The following is an 18,152-nucleotide window of genomic DNA, read 5'->3' as shown; positions in this document are numbered from 1 at the left end:
CCCAGGCTCAAAGTGATCCTCCTACCTTAGCTTCCTTAGTAGCTGGGACTACAGGCACTTGCCACCATGCCCATCTAAAATTTTTTTTTTTTTTTGTAGAGACAGGGTCTGTCTATGTTGGCCAGGCTGGTCTCCAACTCCTGGGCTCAAGCAATCTTCCTGCCTCAACCTCCCTAAGTGCTAGGATTACAGGCATGAACCACTGTGCCCAGCCAATATAAGGCATGCAAAACTATACTAATTTTCCTTTCTGGATATGTGCTGTATGTAAAGTATTAAAATAGGCATGGGATTGATAAATACCAAAGTCAGCAAAGTGGTGACCTCTGAGAAAGGAAGGAGGGAAATGCCCTCAGGAAGGGATATACCAGCTTTTCAAATGCATAGGTGATTTTTTTTCTTAACCTGGGGAAGTTATATTATCCTCTACTTTACTGTGTGAATGAAATATTTTGTTTTTTAAAATTTTGCCCAAGAAGGGAGTAGGAGTAGGGAATTTGACAGACCTTTGTTTAAATTCTGTCTGCCGCTTACTTGTAAAGGAACTTACCCGGTTTCTTAATTTTTCCAAGCCTCTGTAAGAGGACATCATCATAATAAATATTCTATTGCACAGTCAAAGCAAGTGAAATAATACGGATAAAAGTGCTTTATAAAGTGCAAATGCTGTAAAAGTATAAGCTGTAATTTTATAAGAATGCGCCACAAATTATTGTAACTAAGAGTTATTGCAAGAAACTCTTAGTATTCCTTTGTTACATACTGTCAAAGAAGCTTGCTTGACCTTTTCCTTCAGAGCACTTACCTTCACTTGCAATAACATGTTCATTGATGCTATTATTTGTGCATCCTCCCACTCCTTGGTTCTGGGCTCCTGATTCTATTCCCAAGCCCAGCACAGTCCCTGGCACATGGTAAGTGCTCGACAGATTTTTTATTTATTTATTTATTTATTTATTTATTTATTTATTTATTTTGAGACAGAGTCTCGCTCTGTCGCCCAGGCTGGAGTGCAGTGGCGTGATCTCGGCTCACTACAAGCTCTGCCTCCCGGATTCACGCCATTCTCCTGCCTCAGCCTCCCGAGTAGCTGGGACTACAGGCGCCCGCCACCTCGCCCGGCTAATTTTTTGTATTTTAGTAAAGACGGGGTTTCACCGTGTTAGCCAGGATGGTCTCGATCTCCTGACCTCGTGATCCGCCCCCCTCTGCCTCCCAAAGTGCTGGGATAACAGGCGTGAGTCACCGCCCCCACCCTTGGGCGTAATCTTAACAGGATTACCTGTAGGAAGTGAGAATGGAAAGCAGGACCTGGAGATAGGACTTTGCTGTTTTACATTACTATACTGTTAGAACTTTTAACATAAACATGTATTAGTGCAAAACTATTTGAATTTTTTTTTTTTTCTTTTGAGGCAGTCTCGCTCTGTCGCCCGGGCTGGAGTGCAGGGGCCGGATCTCAGCTCACTGCAAGCTCCGCCTCCCGGATTTACGCCATTCTCCTGCCTCAGCCTCCCGAGTAGCTGGGACTACAGGCGCCGGCCACCACGCCCGGCTAGTTTTGTATTTTAGTAGAGACGAGGTTTCACCGTGTTAGCCAGGATGGTCTCGATCTCCTGACCTTGTGATCCGCCCGTCTCGGCCTCCCAAAGTGCTGGGATTACAGGCTTGGGCCACAGCGCCCGGCCACTAATTGAATTTTTAATTAAAATAATAAGTGTTAAATATGCATATCTTAATTTCATCGCCTCTCGGGGGAAGATCACGTTTTACTACACGAAATTGCATGGAAAAGGGATACATGAAATAAAAGGAGCAATGACTGCTCCTGGGGCACTGGGCTTTCCACTGAACCTCGGGGAGTGACGGCGACGAGTTTAACAGCCTAAGAATTTAAGAACGGCCGGGAGGGGCCGTTAGGGGGCGCGCGCGAGGCGGCGCGGGCGTTCCCGCCTCCCCGTTACATGCCCCAGTAACCTCAGCGCCGGCGACCGGGAGTAACCTCGCGCGCGGGCTGTCCCCCCGCGCCCAGACTCTCGCCTGCTCCCGCCTCAGCCAATGGGAAGGCAGCGAACGGGCCGGCCGGTTGCTCGCCCGGGAGGACTCCTCCCGGGAGCACTTCGAACGGAGTTGAACGGTCGCCGGGCCACGGGCTCAGACCTTTCCAATGGCAGCTCTGGGTCCCGACGCCAAGCCCCGCCCAGCCCTAGGCCTCCTCCGTGTGCATTCTCGGCAGGAGTCACCTTTGCCTTACAAACCTTCAGACCCGCCCTCTTCCTACCTTGCCGCTCTAGGCCCCGCCCTCTGAGCGGGTCGGCCAATAACGGGGTGAGCTGGCGCGGCGGGGCGGGCCTCTAGCCAATGCGCACGCCGTGGGCGGGCCCCGAGCCGGAATTAGGGGTGAAGCGATAGCGTTTTGCCTGCATTCGGGGCGCGCGGAGCTGGGGGGTCCCTGTGGGGCGCCCGGAGTTAAGATGGCGTCCTCAGCCGAGGGGGACGAGGAGACTGTGGTGGCGCTGGCGGGGGTTCTGCAGTCGGGTTTCCAGGAGCTGAGCCTTAACAAGTTGGCGACGTCCCTGGGCGCGTCAGAACAGGCGCTGCGGCTGATCATCTCCATCTTCCTGGGTAAGGACCCTCCTGCCTCCCTCCGCCCCTCGCGGAGTCCCCGGGGAGTAGGGGAGGAATGGGGACAGGACCGCTCTCTCTTCCCGGAGCCACCCGGGAGGGCAGTGCCGGGTGCGGGTGTGAATCCTGAAGCACACCAACAGCTACTGAGGGAAGACAGAAGTCCTGTCTCGAGTCTGGGGAGCTGTGCCCTCTGAACCTCTTCACCTTTCTCTTCAATCCCTGCAATGCCCTCTGGCCCCTCAGTCGGGCCCCCACCCTCTTGCCAGGCTCTACCCGTGCTCCCACGACCTGTCTTTATTTGTCGCTCTGTTGAGTTCCACTGTCTGGCCATGTGTCCTGCTCTGTCATTAATAACCACCCCGCACACGCGCGCATCTTATCTGTAGGCATAGGGCCCCTAACTTAGGAATTTTAGCCCTTTCGTCCTTTTCAGCCCCATATTCCATATTTCATATTCTTGATGTCTGTTTTGTTTATTGCCAGTTTATATTATACTTTCGTCTCTTTTCTGTCCTTTTCCTACTATTTTGTTCTTATGCCATGTTGCTTTTTTTTATTTTCCAAGCCACCTACCTGTCATTTACCTTGGAATATCATTTTAATGCTGGACTTGGGAAACAGGACTAACAACCTCCTTAAAATCGATCCATACTATTCCAAGCGTTTATTACACGTGTGGTTCAAAGGATGTGGTGTATCTGAATTTATGCCACAACAAGCTGTATTACAACTGGTTTATAGGCTTTTTTACCGCATCCTCACTCCATGGTTTAATACATGGAGGCAGCATAGTACAATGGAAAAAGTATGGGCTTTGAAGGCAAACAAATCACACCCAGCCTTGTTGCTGCTCACAAACTGAAGGACCCTAGGCAGGCCACAAAACCCTCTGGGGCCTAATTTCCTTATCTATGAAATGAGGACAACAGTGCTTACCACATAGGATTGCTATAAAGTCCTGTAGAAAGGCCAAGATTGGGAAGTACCTGTACATATATATACATAAAATTTAAGCAGTTGGAACGTTTTATGAAGGTTATGGAACTTTAGGAGAGGGTGGGTGGGAAGGATTAAGCAAAAGCTATAAGTGGTGATAAGGAAACAGGACTGGGGCCAGAGCAGAGGGTTAGAGGTCTGAACCATGAGAAGTTTGAGATAAAGTTGGGCAGGAAAAGCCTTAAATGCCAGAGAAGTGTTTGGCATTTATCCAGTAGAAGCACTGACATATAATATCACCAGAGGGTGTTAACCCAATCTAGATAATGGGATAGGCATTAATTCATATTTAAACAACCTAGCCTAATAGCATTGTTATTTGCCTATTACATATCAAACCAAGATCTTCCTTTCTTTCAAATAAAGATCACCTTTTTCTTCCTCTGTAGAATTGTAAGATTTTAAAGATGGAATGGAACTGGGGTTGTGCAATTTGCTCAGTGTCACCCAGACATCACCCAAATTTATCAGCACCCCAGTCTAGGGTTATTTGCACTACACCAGCTTTGAACTTCCTACTCTTTCATCCTTGTTTCTGACCCAGTTATTTGTTGACATTGTAATTGGCGACTAGTGTTTACATTTGACAGGACGCAGTGGCTTATGCTTATAATCCCAACACTTTGGGAGGCCGAGGTGGGAGGGTCACTTGAGGCCAGCCTGGGCAACATTTTATTTGTCTCTGCAAAAAAAATTTTAAAAAATTAGGCCAGGTGCAGGGGCTCATGCCTATAATCCCGGCATTTTGGGAGGCCAAGGCAGGCAGATCGCTTGAGGTCAAGAGTTCGAGACCAGCCTGGCCAACATGGTGAAACCCCGTCTCTACTAAAAATACAAAAATTAGCTGGGCATGGTGGTGAGCACCTGTAATCCCAGTTACTTGGGAGGCTGAGGCAGGAGAATCACTTGAAGCCAGGAGGTGGAGGTTGCAGTGAGCCAAGTTAGCACCACTGCACCCCAGCCTGCGTGACACAGCGAGACTCTGTCTCAAAAAAAATAAAAAATAAAAAAATGAGGTAGGCGGCTGGGCGCAGTGGCTCACACCTGTAATCCCAGCACTTTGGGAGGCTGAGGCGGACGGATCAGGAGGTCAGGAGATTGAGACCCTCCTGGCTAACACGGTGAAACCCCGTCTCTACTAAAAATACAAAAAATTAGCCGGGCGTGGTGGCAGGCACCTGTAGTCCCAGCTGCTCGGGAGGCTGAGGCAGGAGAATGGCGTGAACGCGGGAGGAGGAGCTTGCAGTGAGCTGAGATCGTGCCACTGCATCCAGCCTGGGCAACAGAGCCAGACTACGTCTCAAAAAAAAAAAAAAAAAAAAAAATCAGGTAGGCATGGTGGCTCGTGCCATGCCTGTGGTCCTAGCTATTCCCGAGGCTGAGGTGGGAGGATCACTTGGGCCTGGGAGTTTGAGGCTACAGTGAGCCGTGGCACCACTGCACTCCAGCCTGAAGGATAGAGCAAGACCCTGTCTCAAAAAAAAATAGTCTTACTATTAGTAATTAGTTTGGAAACTGTTGGTTCTCAACAATAAATTGAGAATGTGTAACACAAGTAGCAACCAGTTATAAGGGGCAATCTGTTAAATGGAGTTAGTGCTAGAATTAGGACTTGGAATTCAACTTTTGTGTGTTGACATAACCTGCCTGTGCACTCCTGCTGAGCTATTGCTGTGTACTGTCATGGGGCATACAGCTGACTAGGAAATTGTTTTCTCCATATCCCACTCCTTCTCTCATCTTCTCTCATTACCACCAATCATCAAAGTAATAAGCACTTGGTGTAATGCATCTACCACACTCCAGAGCCCCCTTGCTCATTCTACCATTTCCCACACCCTCCCTTCCTATCTCACATACACTGTTGCCTTCAGTAACTCATAGTATTTCTCATTTTTAGATCAACTTGGGGCTTCAGCTTGCCTCCTATCAGGTATAGCTCATTCATGTGGACAGGTAGGATTGTATTCCTAGTAGGCATAGGTTACATACATGTAAATATAAATTGATTAAGCTTGCTGTGTGCGTGGTAGGAGTGCGTTGTGGTTGTAAATATGTTTCCCTTACAAAAGGTTATTACCACTTCTGTGTATTGTAACCTAGAAACCAGTAGATTTTCAGCAGAGGAGTTCCTGGTTCTTGAACCCAGCTCTCCCAGGGAACTGGGATACTGGAGGAAATCCTTGCTGGAGGTACCAAGAAAGCCTGTAGTTCAAAATGATTTCCCATTCACTTTCCACCGATTAGATGAATTCAGGTTAAAAACACCTCCCTAAATGCAAATACCCCAAGGGAAGAGTTAGGTATATCATTCACATTTTAAAATACACGTTTTAATCAGATAGTCTAATTACTATTTTCCTGACATCTTTCTTTTGCTACTTCAGTTCTGTGTGCTGATCTTAGGGTGAAATGCAGAGCATTAAAGCACTAGCTTTCAAACCTTTTGACTAAGACCCATTGTAAGAAATATGTTTTGCATTGTGACCCAGAACACACAGACATGTATATATATATACGTATTTGAAACAAGTTTCAGGAAAGAATACTTTCCCTCAATAATAACTCACTAAGTTGATTTCATGGCTTATTAATGAGTTACAACAGTTTGAAAAATATTGAGTTAAAGGCTGCAAATTTTTTTTTTTTGAGACGGAGTCTCGCTCTGTCACCCACACTGGAGTGCTGTGGCGTGATCTCGGCTCACTGCAGTCTCCACCTCCCAGGTTCAAGTGATTCTCCTGCCTCAGCCTCACAAGTAGCTGGGACTACACGCGCACGCCACCACACCCGGCTAATTTTGTATTGCTTTTTTTATTTACTTTTATATTTTATTTATTTATTTTTTTTATTTATTTATTTATTTATTATTTTTAGACGGAAGGTCTCGCTCTGCAGCCCAGGCTGGGAGTGCAGTGGCGGATCTCAGCTTACTGCAAGCTCCGCTCCTGGGTTCACGCCTTCTCCTGCCTCCAGCCTCCCGAGTAGCTGGGACTACAGGGCCATCACTCGCCCGGGCTAGTTTTTGTATTTTTTAGTAGAGACGGGGTATTCACACCGTGTTTAGCCAGGATGGACTCGATCTCTACCTCGTGATTCGCCCGTCTCGGCCTCCCAAATGTGCTGGGATTTAACAGGCCTTGGCCACCGCCGCCGGCCCAGGGACCAATTTTTGTATTTTTAGTAGAGGCGGCGGTTTCCCATGTTGGCTCAGGATCTAGGATGGTCTCGATCTCCTGACCTCGTGATCCACCTGCCTCCCAAAGTGCTAGAATTACAGGCGTGAGCCACCGCGCCCAGCCGAAGATCCAATTTTTAATATTCAATACTTCAAAGAAAAAGTCAGTTTATGTGGACTGCTGCACTGAAGTATTTTGGGCAGTCAGAAGACTATAAACGGAGTGTGTTTATGTTTGTGTTGTGTGTATGATCGCAAGGAGTTTGATGGAAGGATCCTGAAGAGGAATTTTGCCATGAGCCCTGGTGCTGGCAAATACTACCAGAAAACATCTCCCCTTCAACAACTTGGATCTCATCACTCCTTAATGTAACTAATACCATGAATTATTAAAATACATTTAATAACATGCACCTACTACGGTAAAGCAGTATTCTTAACCTTGCAAGGGCAAGAGCTGTGGGTGTAGTATGAGTCATGGAGCCCTGCACTCAAAGGTATTATGGCCTGTTAGGGTACAAGAAATGGGCATAAGTACACTAATGACCCCAGTAAATTTTAAGTGCCATAAGAGAGGTACAGAGCTTTATGAGATTTAAAGATGGAACATTTCATTTAAAGATGAGTAAAGTTTCAGCATAATGAGATGGTAAGACTTAAGGAATAGCATGAGCAGAGGCACTGAGGTGTGACTGTGGCAACACAGCCAAGGAACAAGTAGTCTAGTTTGATTAAAACAGGACTTCAGAGAAGTGATGGAAAATCAAGCTGGAACTGTAGGTTAAAGAGCCTTTAAAGCCAAAGTAAAGAGTTTGTACTCACATAAGTGATAGGGAACACTGGAGATTTTTGAATGGGGAATAATATGACTGGAGCTGTATTTAAAAAGATAATACAGTCTGGGGTGATTTGAAGTCAGCATAGACAAGTAGTAGGCAAACTAAGGAGAAGGAAGTGATCTAGAGAGGAAGTTATAATGGCTTGGAGGCAGGCTGACTGCGCTGAGAGGAGAAAGTAAGGATCTCCTGTGACATATTGTAGGAATACCAGAACCTTTTGAAAGGTAGATTCTGTAGACATTGTCATCCACACAGCTGCTCATGCCTGAAACCCAAGAATCAGCTTTGTTGCCTTTCTTTACTCACTCCCTGCATCCCAGTCACCCAGTCCTATCAATACAACCTTTAGATTGTGTCTCAGATTCATCTATTCTCCATCACCGCAGCCACCAGCCATCTGTCACCAGCACCACCCGAGTAGCCTCCTGACTGGTCTCTAATTCTGTTCTTGCCCCCTCAGTCCACTCTCCAAAAGCAGCCAGAGAGATCCGATCCTGTGCCTCTCCTGCTCAGAACCCTTCAGGGGCTTCCATACCTGGCTGGTAAGCCCCTGCCTCGTCCCAGGCAAGCTGATAACCTTTTAGCCACATGACCTTTGTTCAGTTCCTCAGGAAAGGCATGAAGCCTTCCCTACCTCAGAACCTTTGCACACGCTCACCTGCTGCCTGGAGTGCCCTTCAGTCACCTGACAAACTCCTTTTCGTCTTCCTCTGAGAGTTCTTTCCTGACTCTTATGTTAATATTATGTCGCCTGTTACACTTTCTCATACTGACTGGAATTTCCTTCCAAGTGTATATTACACTTTGTAATTATGTATTTGTAGATGAGGGCAGAAACCATGGCAGTTTTGTTTACCACAGTGTACCCAGAGTTTAACACAGTACTTGGCTTGTAGAAAAGGCTCGATAAATGCTTGTCGAATAGGTGAATGTATGAATGAATGACTTGGCAACTTATTAGTTGGAGGATAAAGTTGTAATTTTAAAAAGACTCCATCCTCCTGCCTGAGTAGCTGGATGAGCTAAAGACAGAGTTTTAGGAGACAGTATTGGTATCATAACTGACTCAGGGAGGGAATGAAATGCCACGGAAAAGCTTATACAGAGAAGAGGATCTTATTCACGTTCATTGGGTATGTTAATATTGCTACCCCTTGATAATAGTAATAGCTGGCATTTATTAAGGATTTTCTGTGTACCAGACATTGTCCTAAATGGTCAACAGGCAGTTCCCCACCCAAACCTACCAGTTACCCGTGAAGTAATTATAGTACTGTTAAGATCTCCTGGTACAGACAGGAAAGTCAGCCGTACAAAGATTGAGTAACTTGCTTAAAGTCATCCTCAGTTCTGCCTGACTCAAGTTCCTGCTCTTTACCACTGAGACTGGGAGGAGCATGAGGGGGTAGAAAAGATAAATGCCCTTGGTGTCCTTTTCTCTTTTCACTCTCAGTGGTTAAACCAAGATGCAGTGAGCATATGAGCCACCTCTCAGCGTCCAAAGCTAGAGCTGGCCAAATGGAGCAGATGGCCACCCTGCTTAGTGTGAGTGTTCCCTAGTCTTGGCCATGATGGTGGCTTGGCTGTTAGACTGATCAAAATTGCAGCTGGGGTAAGAATTCATTCCTCAGAGGTTCAGAATTAGCATCACTGAAGTTAGCGACCTTTAAAATCAAAGGAAGTCCTGCAGTTTAGTTCCCTTTGGACCAAAGTCAGGTCTGGCCCTTCAGAAAAAAAATCCATTATTCAGTGCAAAAAGCTTTCTTCAGGTATCACTGGAATCACAATATAAAGAGACCAAAGGTAAGCTAGATGAAAATTAAGCAGCATTAATGAAACAAAGAGACTTCTGACCATAACACAAAGCAGGGTCCAAAAATTCTACTACTATAAAATAGGGAGATTGTCCTAAATAACTTTCAAGGACCCTTCCAGTTTTAAAAGTCTAGGTATGTTACTTCTATATTTTCAGACTCTATTCTAGTTCATAGCCACAAATTTCATCATAATCTAAACCTGCCTGTTTGGGATTTTTTTTTTTTTTTTTTGAGACAGGGTCTCACTCTGTCGCTCAGGCTGGAGTGCAGTGGTGCAGTCTCAGCTCATTGCAACCTCTGCTTCCCAGATCAAGCAATTCTCTAGCCTCAGCCTCCTGAGTAGCTGGAACTACAGGCGTGAGCCACCATGACCGGCTAAATTTTGTGTGTGTGTGTATTTTTTGTAGAAACAGGGTTTCACCATGTTGCCCAGGATGGTCTCTAACTCGAGCTCAATCAGTCCACCCGCATCAGCCTCCCAAAGTGCTGAGATTACAGGCATAAACCGCTGCCCCTGGCCAAGAATTTCTTTTACATACAATTTTCCAGGTCAGGCATGGTGGCTCATGCCTGTAACCTCAGCACTTTGGGAGGCCAAAGCAAGAGGATCACTTGAGTCCAGGAGTTCAAGACCAGCCTGGGCAACATAGTGATACCTCATCCCTACAAAAAGTGAACAAAATTGACTGGGCTTGGTGGCATGTGCCTGTAGTCCCTGCTGCTTGGGAGGCTGAGGTGGAAGGATCACTGGAGCCTGGAGTCCTCCCCTCAACTCAGGACGTTGAGGCTGCATTGAGCCAAGATCATACCTCTACACTCCGGCATGGGCAACAGAGCAAGATTCTGCTTCAAAAATAAATAATGAATAAATAAATAAATAAAATTGTTAAAATTATCCAGGCATGATGGCATGCACCTGTAGTCCCAGCTACTCAGGAGACCAAGGTGGGAGGATCATTTGAGCCCAGGAATTTGAGACTGCAGTGAGCTATGATGATGTCACTGCATCCCAACCTAGATGACAGAAGAAGACCTCATCTCTAAAAATAAATATACATATTTTTCCAACCATTTTGTATCTATACGCCAATGTCTTAGATTTCATAAAGCATTATGTTTTGAATTCCAATAAAACTTTATTGTTAAACATGTTTATTTGCAGAAGCACGTGTAAGTTAGGGTCCACAAGATTATTTGCATAAGCTAATTTACAAAAAAAATTACATAATCACTGACATGAAAGCATGTCTGGGCAGCCATGGGAGCTCATATGAGGCATCCAGTTCAGTCGCCTTTTAAAAATATTTACATTAGCTGGGCATGGTAGCATGTGTCTGTAGTCCCAGCTACTCAGGAGACTGAGGTGAGAGGATACACCAGAGCCCCAGAAGTCAAGGCTGCAGTGAGCCATGATTGCACCACTGCACCAGCCTGGGCAACAGGACTAAGGCCTTGTCTCAGTCAGTCAGTCAGTCAATAATGGTATTTGGTCTCCTGAAAGTGGCATTTTAGCTGGGCCTTAAAGGGGATGGTAAGATTCTAGTCAGGTAGAGATGAAAGAGGAGGAGCTTTCGAGCTGCAAAGAGTAATCTGGAGGTCAGGAAGAGTAAGATCCTGTCTGTCCCTGAATCTAAGGAAAAGAAAAAAAATTTTGAGAAAATCTGAGGAAGAGCAAGTAGTCCTCTGTAGCTAGAACAATAGAAGATCATAAAAGAGCAGTAGAGAAAAACATGATAGGCCTTTTAGGTAGGTGGGGGTCAATGACAAAGTAAGGTAGTAATATGTGCATTGTCTTTAGAGACCTTCTGGCCTGGGTTCAAATGCTAGATCAAATAAATACGTACTAGCTGTGTCACCATAAGCTCATTACTAAACTTCAGCTACCCATTTCTTCGTATTGCCACAGGCCAATTTTACTAAAGAACTGCAATTAAGAGTTAAGCAATTTATCTGATAAATAATTCTTAGATTTATATTTCATTCCTAACTAGCAGCAGTATTTTGAAACAATACAAAATGTATATGAATTTTTAAAGTAATACAGTCATCAGAGAAATTTTCTATTTCTGGAAGACTGCTTAGGTATACTCTTTTGTGATGTGTTCATTCTCCTTTGATCTGGAAAAGTTTGAGAACTGTTGCTCACTGGGATGTTGTGAGGACTAAATAAGATAAACTATGTAAACACTTAACCATGCCTTAAATAATTGTTCTTCCCCTCCCTGCCAATAAATATTTATTTTCTCCCTTTCCAAGGAGACACAAAGTATGGTCTTGTGACCAACAGCATCTGTATCTCATGGGAGCCTGTTAGAAATGCAAATTCTTTGGTCTACTCCAAAACTACTAATTGAGAAACTCAGAGGACAGGGCCCAGTAATCTGTTTCAGCAAGCCAGGTTATACTTATTACTCTAGAGTTTGAGGATTACTAATTTAGTATATTTCTTCCGGTGCCTATCTTGTTGTACTTGATGTCCTGATAGTACCTTTTTGAAGTGTCATTGGCCGGGCACAGTGGCTCACGCCTGTAATCTCAGCACTTTGGGAGGCTGAGGCAGGCAGATCACCTGAGGTCAGGAGTTCGAGACTAGCCTGGCCAATGTGGTGAAACCCATTTCTACTAAAAATACAAAAATTAGCTGGGCATGGTGGCACATGTCTGTAATCCCAGCTACTTGGGAAGCTGAGACAGGAGAATCACTGGAACCCAGGAGGCAGAGGTTGTCGTGAGCCGAGATTACGCCATTGCACTCCAGCGTGGGCGACAGAAAAAAAAAGAAAGGTCATTGTATCCTGTACTCTTTGGAATAAACAAAACTCTTAGATTCCTTATGATTTAGTTTTTCCCATTTGTAGGCCCGACAGATAGGAAAGTTGGGCCTACAAAGATTGAGTAACTTGCTTAAAGTCACACTCAGTTCTGCCTGACTCCAGAGTTCCTGCTCTGGATGTTATTTGAAGAATAACAAGATGTTGTTGTTATTATGTTCACATTGTTATTATGTTCATTATCATGATCATTACATACACCATCTGTTTCACACTTTTGATGAGAAGGTTAGATACAGAGGAGGTTGGGTTTTTTTTTGTTTGTTTGTTTGTTTTTGAGACGGAGTCTCACTTTGTAGCCCAGGCTGGAGTACAGTGGTGCAATCTCACTCCATTGCGGTATGGAGGTGCAACTCTGCCTCCAGGGTTCAAGCAATTCTCCTGCCTCAGCCTCCAGAGTAGCTGAGGCATGCACCACCACACCTGGCTAATTTTTGTATTTTTAGTAGAGATGGGGTTTCACCACATTGGCCAGGCTAGTCTCGAACTCCTGACATCAGGTGATCGGCCTCCGAAAGTGCTGGGATTACAGGTATGAGCCACCACACCCAGCGGAGGAGTTTTTAATAAGGTTATTAGACTAACAGCTCCATCTTTTTTTTTTTTTTTTTTTTGAGACAGAGTCTCACTCTGTCGCCTGGGCTGGAGTGCAGTGGCCGGATCTCAGCTCACTGCAAGCTCCGCCTCCCGGGTTCCCGCCATTCTCCTGCCTCAGCCTCCGGAGTAGCTGGGACTACAGGCGCCCGCCACCTCGCCCGGCTAGTTTTTTGTATTTTAGTAGAGACGAGGTTTCACCGTGTTAGCCAGGATGGTCTCGATCTCCTGACCTCATGATCCGCCGGCCTCAGCCTCCCAAAGTGCTGGGATTACAGGCTTGAACCACCACGCCCGGCTAGCTCCATCTTTTTTGTGTTACATCAGCCACCTTGAGCAATATAGCAGTCTCCTGATTGATCTCCTTACATTTCTTAATATAAGTGATAAATTGTGACTTGTAGATTTAACAAAAATTAGGTGCCCTAGTTGCAGCTGCCAGGGAAAGCTGGTCTAATATCAAAGCAAACTATCCTTCTTCTCAAGCAGAGTTTTTAAGGTAGGAGTGTGTGTGTATTGACATTTTCCTAGCAGTTGCTGAAGTTAAGGACCAGGAGATTTAGGGCCCACTTGGAGTTCTTATGGTGAAACAGTAATAGCTTCCTAGAGACCTTTAAAACCTGTCTATAATTTGTATAGTTGAAACGATATTGTATATATCATTATTTCTCCCTGCTTTCAAAACAGGAAGGGGGTGTGGAGAGTAACACACTAAAAAAAGGATAAGTAATTAGTTTCTGGGAAAGAATTTCCTTTTGGCCTCAAATGGACTGGTTCTGTAAGTTCCTCCCTTTTCAAGCAGAAGCTTTGAAGATAGTGAGATACGTGAAGCTCTGGACATCTTGAATGAGGTATTCTGTATTATTATACACCAAGTGTATAATAATTGTTAGTAATAGAGGCTTCTCATAGAAATGTCACTGCATTATAATTGTAGGGACAATTTGTCAGAGACTAGGTAGAAGATTATCAGACCCAAGTTTTGTTCTTGGCTCACATGAAGTTATCAAGTAGGCTATTTAAATGCTTTGCTTTAACCATAGGCTGAGATTAAATTAAAAATAAAAAGCTTTTGTCATGGCCGGGCACGGTGGCTCATGCCTGTAATTCCAGCACTTTGGGAGGCTGAGGTGGGCAGATCACCTGAGGTCAGAAATTCAAGACTGGCCTGACCAACATGGTGAAACCCCGTCTCTACTAAAAATACAAAAATTAGCCGGGCATGGTGGCCACATGCCTATAATCTCAGCTACTCAGGAGGCTGAGGCAGGAGAATTGCTTGAACCTGGGAGGCGAAGGTTGCAGTGAGCCAAGATTGCACCATTGCATTCCAGCCTGGGGGACAGAGACTCCGTCTCAAAAAAAAAAAAACAAAAAAGCTTTTGTCAATTAAAGATGCTTTTCAGTACTGAGTATTCATGTTGCTATGGCATTTTTATAAGAAAACTGTACATGGTCATATCTGCTACCTAAAATAATATATAGTGAGATGGTAATTTTTCAGGCAATTAAGAATTTGCTGGCCAGGCATGGTGGCTTATACCTGTAATCCCAGCACTTTGGAAGGCCAAAGTGGGTGGATCACCTGAGGTCAGGAGTTTCAGACTAGCCTGGCCAACATGGCAAAACCCCGTCTCCACTAAAAAAAAAAAAAAAATCCAAAAAATTAGCCAGGCGTGGTGGCGGGCGCCTGTAATCCCAGCAACTTGGGAGGCTAAGGCAGGAGAATCACTTGAACCCAGGAGGTGGAGGTTGCAGTGAGCCGAGATCGCACCATTACACTCCAACCTGGGAAACAAGAGCAAAAACTCCGTCTCAAAAAAAAAAAGAATTTGCTGTAATAGCAGATCCATGTGTACATACTGTTTGCAAATCTTAGGAAGATATTAGATCCCAGAAGGTTAAAGTTCTGATCTCTATATATCTGTATATGCTTTAAGGAGAAGTGGCATCCATGTAGATGTGGTAAATGGCTTATAATTCTCAAGGTTTCCAATTTCTGCTGTGGTAGCAATTCTAAATTAAGATGGACTTGGACACTACTCTGGATTACTGTCCCTAAATATCAACTACTGTTTATAAGCCAGCAGAGGCCAACTGAAGGCCATAAAGAGGCCATAAAGTTCCTCAGCATATCCCTCAGACAGAAGTGGAAAAGATTGATTAAAGTTGGAGTACAAACATATGGGGCCCTGACCAAAATCCTGAACCATACTACTAGAAATCCCCATTCTTTAGCTAAAGGATAATCTGACTTCACTTTTAATTCTTCATTGACCATTGGTGTTCTGAAAGAATAGGAAATAATAGCAAAACATGGGAACTCCTAGATAGCATACATTTATTTTTAAAATGTGTACCATCGGCCAGGCGCCATGGCTCACGCCTGTAATCCCAACACTTTGGGAGGCCAAGGTGGGCGGATCATTTGAGGTCAGGAGTTGGAGACCACCCTGGGCAACATGGTGAAACCCCATCTCTACTAAAAATACAAAAACTAACTGGTCGTGGTAGCACACACCTGTAATCCCAGCTACTCAGGAGGCTGAGGCAGGAGAGTTGCTTGAACCTGGAAGACAGAAGGTGCAAGGAGCCACAATCACGCCACTGTACTATAGCCTGGGAGAAAACAAACAAAAAACACATATGGTCACCTTCCCAAGTATACTGACCAACGTCAGTTTAGGTTCACTGTAGGAGTGCCTGCCATAGGCCAGTGCCTCTCAACCTTTCCACTAAGTACATTAAGATCCTAATAGTAATCATTGGGACCCAGGTCATCGTCTCACCAGAAGCTCCAGATTTCTTCAAGTCTTGGCCCTCTTGTTTTATATCAAAATTTTATGTGTATTATTTTTATATTTCAAAAATTCTCCCCAAATCATCAAGTAATATTGAGATGCTGATATAGAAAAAAGTAGATTTCCAGCTGGTATGATCAGTGATAAATTGGACTTCATCAAAATTAAAAGCTTTTGTGCATCAACGGATACTATCGAAAAGGTAAAAAGCTATCCCACAGAATAGGAGAAAATATTTGTAAATCATGAGTCTAGTATTCATATGTTTAAAGAACTCTTAGAACTCAACAATAAAAATATAACCCAATTTACAAAATGGATATGAATAGACAGTTCTCTAAAAAAGACATATACATGGCTAATAAGCTTGTGAAAAGCTGTTCAATATCTTTAGTCATTAGGGAAATGCAAATCAAAACCACAGTGAAATATCACTTCACACCTACTAGGATGGCAAAAATCAAAAAAACACACACCAACAGGTGTTGGTGAAGATACGGAAAAATTGGAACCCTCATGCATTGCTGGTGGGAATGTAAAACGGTGCAACCACTTGTGGAAAATCATTTGGCAGTTCCTCAAAAAGTTCACAGCTACCATATGACCCAGCAATTCCACTCCTAGGGTTATACCCAAGGGAACTGAAAGCATACATTCACACAAAAACTTGTACGCAAATGTTCATAGCTTTATTATAACAGCCAAAAGTGGAAACAACCAAGTTGTCCACCAGTTGGGACAAATTGAATGAATAAACAAAATGTTATATGCATACAGTGGAATGTTAATTCAGCCATAAGAAAACAATGAAATCCTGACAACATGCTGCGACACAGATGAACCTTGAAAACTCACTACATGGAACAAGCCAGACACAAATGGCCACATATTGTCTGATTCCATTTATATGAAATACCCAGAATAAGCTAATTCATAAAGACAGAAAATAGATTGGTGGTTGCTAGGGGATAAGAGGAAGGGTGAATTGGGAATGACCACTATGCGGTACAGGGTTTCTAATGTTCTGGCATTAGATAGCAGAGATGAAAATATTCTGGCGTTAGATAGTGGAAATGGTTGCATAACACTGAATATACTAAAATCCACTGAATTGTACGCTTAAAAAAAGAAGAAAGAAGGACTCTGCATGATCAAAGAAAAAAAATGCTTTGGGTGCAAGTAGGGATAGAAGAAACGGTAAGACTGGAAAGACAGATTGTGAAGGACCTTGAATGGCAAGCTAAAGAAGTTGGCTTTCATCTTGTAGACAGGAAGCCACCAGAGTATTTTGAGCAGGGGTGACATGTTTAAGGTAGTGTTATAGGAAGTTTAATTTGTGAAATGAGTAAGAGATTCTATCAGCCAGGAGAGGTAGAAGGTTCTATAAAGTCAAATTGAACACCCAAAGTTTCAGATTTCATGAAGGACCCTGGGTATGTGTGTATACACGTATGTATGGGATTCGTAGCCATCTAGGGTAGGCTGAGGTGCTAATATGAGTACTGAAAACTAGAGAGGTCATATAGCAGAGTAGTCAAAAACAAAAACACTCTGAACCCACATGCTGTCTGGGTTCAAATTCCAGCTCGGCCACCTTCCAGCATTGTGACCTTAGGTAAGTCACTAACCCTGTCTGTGCTTCAGCTTCCTCTTCTGTAAGATAAGGATACCTACTCATCAAGGTTGTTTTGAGGATTAAGTGAGTTAATACATACAAAGTGTTTACAATGTCAAGCTTAAAGAAAGGTCCCCGAAAATGTCAGCTGCTAGTCTGAAACTCCAGAGCGGGTTTGAGAGTAGCCCGCTATTGTTCTCTGCCCCGAATAACCTATGAAGTAACAATCCTGAAGTGTTAAAAGACAAAACAAATTTTTCTTTGTGAAAAATGACCCTTTAAAAAAAACTCCATCTACTAATAATGAAGCTTAGTAGTAGTAAAATGATGATTTTTAGCCATAAAATGGGTTCTCTGTATGTTAACAAATATAGAGTTTGACAATATTCTTTGATATGAACCAGTCTCATACTTTCTGTACAGCACTGATTCTCTAAGTCATATGCCAAGGCATGACCTCCCTTCAGGAATTGGGAATCTGCATTTTTAATAAGCATCCTAGGTAATTCTTATGCATGATACAGGTTGAGACCAGTGCAATGTACAGAAGTGGGAAAAATGGCTTGTGAAACTCAGTTGTATTTAGCACACTGTAGTGACATAAAAATTGAAAACCCAACCTGGACAACATAGTGAGACCCAGTCTCTACTAAAATAAAATAAAATAAATAAGTGAACATCAAGAACCAATGGATAGTAGAATGTATTCAGTTCAGTGAGACATGAAACAATATTTTTGCTTAATTGAATCAAACATGTTAAAAAAAAAAAAAAAAACCCCACCCTACTCCCAAAGCACTCAATAAATTCTTCAGAGAGAAGGAAGACCTTTTGTACTACATTGCCTCTAAAA

The 18,152-nt window shown here is 43.8% G+C and overlaps 1 protein-coding gene across 1 annotated transcript in view; it reads left to right on the top strand.

The window, feature by feature from the left end:
- Positions 1–1,968: 1,968 nt before the first annotated feature.
- LPCAT3 (lysophosphatidylcholine acyltransferase 3) overlaps positions 1,969–18,152 on the top strand; it is a 45,802-nt gene continuing 29,618 nt past the window's right edge. The window contains exon 1 of the mRNA XM_017891790.1: positions 1,969–2,625. Within this exon, the coding sequence (XP_017747279.1) occupies positions 2,475–2,625 (151 nt within the window). The 5' untranslated portion in view covers positions 1,969–2,474. The remainder of the gene's footprint in view (positions 2,626–18,152) is intronic.

Source organism: Rhinopithecus bieti, unplaced genomic scaffold (assembly GCF_001698545.2).
Source record: "Rhinopithecus bieti isolate Rb0 unplaced genomic scaffold, ASM169854v2 scaffold_21022, whole genome shotgun sequence".
Classification (NCBI taxonomy): Eukaryota; Metazoa; Chordata; class Mammalia; order Primates; family Cercopithecidae; genus Rhinopithecus; species Rhinopithecus bieti.
Note: the sequence above shows the minus strand (reverse complement) of the source record. Positions and strands in the feature narration are given on the sequence as shown.